Source organism: Folsomia candida, unplaced genomic scaffold (assembly GCF_002217175.1).
Source record: "Folsomia candida strain VU population unplaced genomic scaffold, ASM221717v1 Fcan01_Sc032, whole genome shotgun sequence".
Classification (NCBI taxonomy): domain Eukaryota; kingdom Metazoa; phylum Arthropoda; class Collembola; order Entomobryomorpha; family Isotomidae; genus Folsomia; species Folsomia candida.
In genome coordinates, this window is record NW_019091224.1 from 195,591 (window position 1) to 204,507 (window position 8,917).

General features: G+C 39.2%; 1 protein-coding gene across 1 annotated transcript; it reads left to right on the plus strand.

Moving 5' to 3' along the window:
• Nucleotides 1-163: 163 nt before the first annotated feature.
• On the plus strand, nt 164-8,598 carry LOC118439226. Its single transcript, XM_035860345.1, has 5 exons — nt 164-272; nt 352-445; nt 4,492-4,684; nt 5,258-5,389; nt 5,675-8,598. The coding sequence occupies exons 3-5, from the start codon at nt 4,500-4,502 to the stop codon at nt 8,589-8,591; spliced, it is 3,234 nt and encodes a 1,077-aa protein (XP_035716238.1). The 5' UTR covers nt 164-272; nt 352-445; nt 4,492-4,499; the 3' UTR covers nt 8,592-8,598.
• The last annotated feature ends 319 nt before the right edge of the window (nt 8,599-8,917 follow it).

Genomic DNA, 8,917 nt, shown 5'->3' on the forward strand with positions numbered 1-8,917 from the left:
TTTGGTTTACGTAAACACTCCATACTCCACGATGGGCAGACTTTAATGCTTGTAAAGCACATATTTATGGCCCTGGGATTTTCTTCCATCCAACATAGTGTTGCGTAACGTGCTCATCAACACCATAAATTCCACTGATGAGTTGCCCTACTTAAAGAAAAAAGTTACATCCACCATGGCCAGTAAATGTTTGTGGGCTGTCATAGCAACCAGGAGTAAGCGATTCTCCAAGTGATGCAAGAAACGAATTTTTTATCCAAGAAAATTATTTGGTAAGTTAAATTTAATTATCCAGAAATTATGAGCAATAACAATTAAGTTAGTAATTAATTTGTTATCATTTATGTATAGAACATTGAAAAATTGCTTTCGTGCTAAAGTTTAAAGATTTTAGCGTCCTACGCATACATATTTACTTATGGATTTGCAACCGGTGGATTAAGTGGTATGTTTTTTTTGTATTAATATTATTTGTCGGATTGATATTTCTTCGGGTAGGGTTCAGGGCGCGAAACGGCTCGGAATATGTGTCGCCCGGTTGGTGGGTGGGAGGAGGTTTAAGGGCGCGAAACGCCGAGGGGGAAGGCTAGTAATGGCAAAAAAAGCAAACCACCAAAAAGGAGGAATTTTTGGCTGCTGTTTTGCTTTTTGGAGTACACTGTACATAATGAAATTGAATGTTGGAAGGGGTTTCATCAATTCAAGGTTTCTTGAACCATTAAGATTGATCACGTGTACATAACAAAATTCTCCAAATTGGAAACTGAGAGCCCGAATTCGAGGCAGTGGCCAAATTCTGGTGCAAAATAATTTTTTAAATTATTTCCAGTGATATTTGGCTGGATTTTGACGATTTATAGCCAAAAATCTAATTTCTCAAAATTCTCAAAAAATTCGCACATTTTGGCTTTTATCTCGAAAACTGCTGGGATACCCCCCCAATATTATTGCAGATTCTTAATGTACACAAAATTACGAAAATTTTAAGCTATCAAACTTCAAAATCGTTGGGAGATGAAAAAAAGGCAATCTCATTGTGTATATAGGTACTAACTAAATATGTCAGTAAGCCGGCGTGTTTAGTCAGGTTAGTTTCACAGTGACATGGTTATTACATTAAGCAAGTATGCAAACGAGTCAATAAATGTCGTGCCGTTGGGTTTGTCCATAAGTTAAAAGAGGAGATGGGAGTCTGGAGAAATTCATCAAACCCAGTGAAGCGTTTGGATGTATTTATATACGTTATGTATTTATATAGTCTCTTGTCTTGAGCAGTGGGAAAATAATTTGACTGTGTATAAATAGAGTTAGCATTGAAATGGCATGTAAAAAAACAACGAAAATTTCTAAATGGGGATATTTCCTACTTAAATTGCCATTACGTATGTACATATATACTTATACATGACGGACTCTCGCTAATGGTATACATTGACTGTAACTCTATTTTTTAATTTAAAAATAAGTACCCGAAATGGATTCACATCCCGGCAAAAAAAATCGCAAAAATAATTTTTAGTCAAATTGCCCCACCCCCTCGCCCCCAGACGCCCCCAAAGGACCCCAGCGCTGGGTCAGCTTTTTCTCGGCGCCCAAAGCAGATAACCTCACCAAACTTGGCATGGGCCTCTCATTTGAGGTCGTTCTTACTGACATGAAGTAATGAACCCCCTAGGTCAAAATCTATAATGCCCTTGACCTGAAAATTTCGGTCATTTTTTTCGTTTTTTCTATATATTGTTCGTGTTTATGAAATGTATAGAATTCAGAATATATATACTTTGTGGGGTATTGGACCACCCCCTGGTGGTCCAGAGGCAGAAGAATATTTTTGAGTTTGTCTGTATATTTGTCCTATTAGCTTCCAATCTACGGCTGTGTTAAATTCTGGAGAATCGAGATTTCTTGTCTCTCTGCCCCTGGACCACGAGGGGGTGATCCAAGACCCCACAAAGTATACATATTCTTAATCCTCTCATCAAGACCTTTTCAACGATACCCCACGTATGGGGTTATGTGAGACTTTATCTTCCGATTTATCCCGCTGACCTCTGAAACAAGGTCACGCAGGTCGATTTCGACCTACCGGTAATTTAATTATATTCGCTTACTAAGAGTCAATAACATACCAAAATTTGAAGCAAATCGAACCAGCGGTCATTAAGAAAGTTAGCATTAAGGGTACTTTGTCGCAATTTCGACCAAAGTCGGTCTTCCTACAAAGTACCCTTCGTTTTTGAGCTAGGAGGTCCGGACCACCGGCATTGGACGCAGAATATAGGGTTTCTGCAGGGTTTTGAAGTAGATAACATTTCATAAACACGAACAATATATAGAAAAAACGAAAAAAATGACCGAAATTTTCAGGTCAAGGGCATTATAGATTTTGACCTAGGGGGTTCATTACTTCATGTCAGTAAGAACGACCTCAAATGAGAGGCCCATGCCAAGTTTGGTGAGGTTATCTGCTTTGGGCGCCGAGAAAAAGCTGACCCAGCGCTGGGGTCCTTTGGGGGCGTCTGGGGGCGAGGGGGTGGGGCAATTTGACTAAAAATTATTTTTGCGATTTTTTTTGCCGGGATGTGAATCCATTTCGGGTACTTATTTTTAAATTAAAAAATAGAGTTACAGTCAATGTATACCATTAGCGAGAGTCCGTCACATATATGTGTAGGTGTATGTGTATTGTGCCCCCAATTGTTTAGTTTTACATAGATATTACTGCCAGGGTATTCCGACCTGGGTTTTAATGGGTTGGGTTTTATTGGGTTTTATGGGTTGTAAATGAATAAAACCCATTGGGTTTTACCATGTTAAGTGGGTTTTAATGGGTTTTATTGGGTTTTATTGGGTTTTAATTGAGTTTTACCTTAAAACTACATTCTAAAAGTTAAATATATCTCCTATACATTAGAAGACGTTATCCCAAAGCAGTTAATTTCATCACTATAATAATATATGAAAGTCCGGAAGAAATCAACAATTGACTCCATCCTTTAGCATCACAGATTTCAAATTTTACAAAAAAATATAATTTCGGAATCGATACATATTCCAATATGAACAAATGGATTGTATATATGATTGGGATTGAATTTGCAATAATTGTGAATTATTTTTGTCACGTTAATACTAAAAACCCAATAAAACCCATTAAAACCCAATAAAACCCAATTAAACCCATTAAAACCCAATAAAACCCAAATAAAACCCACTTAACATGGTAAAACCCATTAAAACCCATGGGATTTATTATTAGCTCACCCTGCGTAGCACGGGAGCTATTGAATTCCTCTTGTCCGTCTGTCCGTCCGTCTGTCTCTCGGTCTGTTTACGACTCTTTTGCATCAATTGATGCTAATTAGAGCCAGTTATTGGCATTCCTGACTGACTTATTAGCACCACTGATATCGAACAATCGGAGACTCAAAATGGTGCGAAACAATTGGGAAAATATATGCTAAACGCACCAAAAGTGCAGAAGAACCGTCACAAACACTTATGATTTTGACGTCAAATTTTTTAAGGTTTTATGTCAAAATCATGGTTGCTCTTCCATGATATTTTGCACCATGATATTTTGCTGGTATTTTGCACCATTGGTGCAAAATTATATCCCAATTACATATATCTTTGTTCTGCATATTCTGCACCATTAATGTAAAATTTTGCCAAAATTGCGTATCTATTTTATCTGCACCATTGGTGCCAAATTATACCAAAATGATTATTACAGGGTGAGCTACTTCTAACGTTACAACGGTTTATTTTTGATTAAAACCCTGGGTTTTTCCGAACCCTGATGGAGGGTGCCCCACAACCAGAAATCCAGTGGCATCAGGGCACACTGAATAAGGAGGGTTTATTACACAAGTAGGTAGTTACAGGTGTATAAATGTTTGACATAAATATGTAATAGGTACTTACATATACACCCTCAAAAGTAACGTGACCTGTTCAAAAATAGTTACTCTACCCTAAATTCTAGGCTACGTAAATTTCACTAAATCCAGGATACCGTTGATTACTGCTAAACAAAATTGAGTTAACAAAAATTCTTATTAATTAAAATTTTAATTTGCCAGTCAAATTCAAATACTTACTGAAAAAACTGTGAATCAAGTAAGAAATTTTGAATTTGGGTTTTGAAATCAGCTAGAACATATATATATATATATATATATATATATATATATATATATATATGCGCAGCTCCATACAACTACATACATACTGTTTTGTAATCCTCTGGAATCCCCAAGATTTAGAACAGTAGGCCAACTTATTTGGAATTTTTCAACCTTTGATTGTGAGGGTCGAATTTTAATTTTGCATATTAGTAACAATTAGCTTTTAATTAAAAAATGGCATGATTATAAAACACCTGATACACAGGATCTTGAGTAATTAGTCTTCGCAGAAAAAATCAGGCTATCAATAATTGTAGATTGTCGTCACCTTCTTGTAATGAATATGTACGGCTATTTGCAGGTAAAAAAATGTCTTCCGACGATTCGACCAATACCAGTTCATCACGGGGTGAATCCGAGAGTGAAAATGAAAAGGAGGATGACGCGATAGAAGAAGAGGAATTCGTAGAAGAAGGAGAAGATGAAGAGGAATGTGTCCTAGAAGAAGAAGAAGAAATGGATGAGGATGAGGATGACAAAGAAAATACTTCAAGGTACGTTATAATTTTCTGGTTACATTTCATTCTAGTAACATAATATATACATATGGATATTGACATATCGGCGGACTATGTACATAATTCTAAAAAGACCTATCTGGAGTCGAATCTTAATTCGAAATAACCTATATACTAACATGTATTTAGTTATAATCGCAGTATTTAGCTATAACTAGATACATGTGTACACATAGGTCATTTTAAAAATAATGCTGTGCACAAGGGTTTAGGACGAGTGGGTGAGAAACGTCTCGTCGACATGTAATTGGTCGCCGTACTACTGGTCGCCAAACTAACTTGTCGTCAATATCAACTTGTCGACGGATGACTGGTCGACAAAGCATGCCGAGGGCAGACAATGCCCTAGGCAGTTATTATAACATTGAGCTTATGGGGGCATTAATTTAAATGCCGGGAAAAGAGGACAAATGCCTGATGCCATAAATGCCTACACGCCAAGGGCGCGGACAACCCTCCAACCCTATGCATAAGTATTATTTGTTAATGCTTAGGCTGCTTTAAATATATGTAGTATAAGTTTTTATCGGAAATTTACGTTTATTGCAGGTCAGATGATGTGATTAGTGAAAATTCTTCTTCTGATGAATCCGAGAATGAAAATGGCTTGGAGCGTCTGTTTAAAGTACCTGGTTCAGACGACGAACAAGTAATGGATGGGGGTACTGGAAGTGCAAAGCGGTACGTAATCAATTATTTACCAATCACTCTTATGCAAAATTTCTGGCTGATTTTATTAGTAGATACTTTGCGACAATCATGAAAATACTATAGTTAGTCAAATCCATTTCGCACGGGGCTCGACATATTTTTCACTATGCCTTCAGCAGGATACACGTTAAGCCTATAAAGTCCGTATATTTCTGTCATTATGCTTGCATGGATTTCAAATGCTTATACCTAAATCATTCACCTCGCTCCCATATTTTTGATTTTTAAATTGCAAATGGTAACTAAACTCTACAGGAAATTGAATAGCCAAAGTAATTCGGGGCTTACCTCAACTCTGCATGTTGAGGCTTGGTTAAGCACACACGGCTATGGGCTTGCAGAGGGGAACGAGGATCCAATTTTACCCATTTTGCAAAACATCTCGAACCATGCCTGGATATTCCTACCACTTGACCAGGAAAGTTACCAGGATTTTGAAAACGAATGGAAGTGGGTAACAGAACGTCTTGATGACAACCAGCGATTCAAGTTTCTTTCTGCACTGTGGCGAGCTAGAGATATGGGCGGCTCGCATGCCATTTCTCAACAGCAATCGCTCATCAGCCAATTCTTCAAGACGGATTTCACCATCTATACCCTAGAATTCTCGTCCGAAAAAGAAAATTTTGCGTATGGAAAATTATTTGCATCCGAAAAAATAAATGTATCACACGATCCGTCAATCACTCCCACACGGGCACCATTGGATGACAGAAATTTCTTAGAACTAATTGCTGAGGACACAAGGGGAATCTACATAGTAGCACTTCCTGGCAAGGAGTACCGATTAATTACAAAAATGGAACAGATTCATTTGCAAGCTTTCAAATTGGCGCAGAAACTAGTTGATCAGCTTGTACAGTTCCACATTTTACGGTCAGCCGTAGAAGAGCGGAATATTTTTTTAGACCTGCCAAGCATACTTTCTGGTCCAGAAACTACAGACAAACTCAACGTTCTTGTACGACAAGCAGCCGAATGTCTGGAATATAGCGAACTTTGGAAGACTATCTTTCCAAACGGTTGCATCAACGAGTACATTATCAAAACAATAGAAGAACTTGGAAGAGTTCTGCCTCTCAGCGAGAACGACACCATCCGGTTAAGTTTAATTCAAGCATTCACGAACGAACTGTATTTTCCATTAAGGGCCATCATCCTAAAAGAAAAGGAGAAACAGGAAGAAATAGCTCTCGAGGCTATGCTCCGGGCGGAAAGAAGAAAGAAACAGTCAATCCTTTTACAGAAGAAAATAGCGGATACAGCAGAGAAAGTTAGATTGATGGAAGAAAGCATTCAATCAGCAACAGCAGATTCAAAGATTTTAAAAGAACAAGCTTCTAAAAAGGAACAATTACTCCACAATATGAAAGCGGAAATGGTTAAAATGGAAGAACAAAAGGCACTCAACGAGTTCCTCAACGACATTTCAGATCCGTTTGCCGGTGATATTGCAAACATTACTAAGGCTCTAATGAATCTTGGAAGCATGGAAACAATGTCTACATCAGAGGTAGTTAGCAAGCTTTGCAAAATATGCAACTTTTCTAAAACCAAGAAAACGTACCTACCACAACTAAATGCTCGCGCTAGTAAGAATAACTCCGCGGACAGAAGGTTAATACAAGATTGTCTCCAATACGTCACCTCCACGCCATGCTTAGAAATGGACGAGTCCTCTGGTGACATTGACATTTCTGGGGATAACGTCATCGTTAGCGGAGTGTTACCAAAAATTCGACAATATCTGGAATCACGCTATGTCCGGCAAGTCAAGTTTGCCTGCCGTGGTACATTCATTTTGGATGAGAGTCTAAAAAACGAATTTTTTCATGGAGTTAACATAATCATCATTGCTCAAACCGCTTTAGTAGCAGAGCATAACCTTCATGTGGATGTGTCCGGACTAAACGCGGCTTCTCATAAGGAGTCCAAGGCAAGCAATGCTAGCAATTTTGGTGCACCAGGTTCAAACGGTGCTCATGGATTCAATGGCGAGCACAGTGGGGACGTGCATATTGAAATTATTACCGAATTTCGAAATTCCGAAAACCTCACCGTCATTTGTCAAGGAGGCTCTGGTTCAGATGGACAAGAAGGCGGGGACGGGCATTGTGGAAGGGATGGGGGAGATGGAGATGACGGGAAGGTAGAGATGAATTGGGCAACAAGCTTTGCTGTTTCAGACTACTGTAGGATTGAAAGAGGCAAGAATGGCGAGCGGGGACAGAAAGGCGGTGAGGGTGGTTGCGGTGGAAATGGTGGGGCAGGCGGGCTTGGAGGAAAATACGTTCTCAGTGTCAATGACAAGATCCACAATCCAATATATGAGAATAGCCATGGCTCGTGTGGTGCTACTAAAGCACACGGTAAGCCAGGTCAAGATGGGCTGGACGGAATCAAGGGAAAAGATCATGGTTGGGCTTGCGCGTCGGGTTTTCAATCTTGGATAGAAACTAAAGGCTATAATATCACTTCGAAGGAGGAATACAGATTTTGGTACGTTTGTGGGTATACATTACGTACTGGTGACACACCAGTCCGTCCTGCTCGCACGCGAAACAAGTCCATTGCAAAAATGTCTCAGCAAATTCAAGTTCAAACGCAAAAGAACTCCATTTCCGCCAGTGCTGTTGAATTAGTAAAACAAATTGTGATGAGTCATCGCCAACAGCTTACTGGAAAAAATCAGCTAGCGTCAAAAGAGACCCATGTTGAACAGAAAGTAAAAGAAGGTATAGCTTCCGCCAGCGGGGATGTTTCAGGAATACAGGATAAAGTCACAAAAAGCATGCAGACCATTGAGCGAATGCATAATGAGAAGATAGCGCTGCAAGCTCGTAACAGTGCCTCGAAGCAAGAAAACCAAATGCTTTTGCAGGATATCATAGCAGCCAATAACATGAAAGAGGAAGCGGAAAAGAATGCCAAGGCCCTTGAGCAAATGGCCCTAAGTGCAAAAGACGCACAAGATGGCGCCCTTCAAATGACTGCGCAAGTCCAGTCGCAGATGAGACAGGACGTCGAAACTGCAACGACAACTTTATCAACAAAAGGTGGGCTATCCCTTGGCGATGAGGTCACCAAATCAATTTCAACTGCAAGCGAGGAAAACGTTGATAGTGCTTTTGGAAAAAGTCTACTGTTAACCTGGTGTATAAACTTTTCCTGAAACTAAAAGCGCAATTGGCAAACGATGAAAAATTCATGTCAACGGCGACATCTGATGCTCTTGAAACCCTGAACGATGGTTCAGAAATATGGATCTCTAACAGAGAAAGAGGAGGAACACTTAATTAAAATCTGCTCTGATCCACAACTTGGAGCGTTAGATCTTCAAAATTATTTAGAAACGGAAATGATGAAAGATGTTAATTTTGCCAGGTCACGGGAGTTAACCACATCAGAAAAATTTCTAATTGATAAACTAAGTTATGGCTCGATTCACTGGTTGCAGCTGCTTCGGAACGTTAGAACAGGAAAACATGTGCTTCCCAC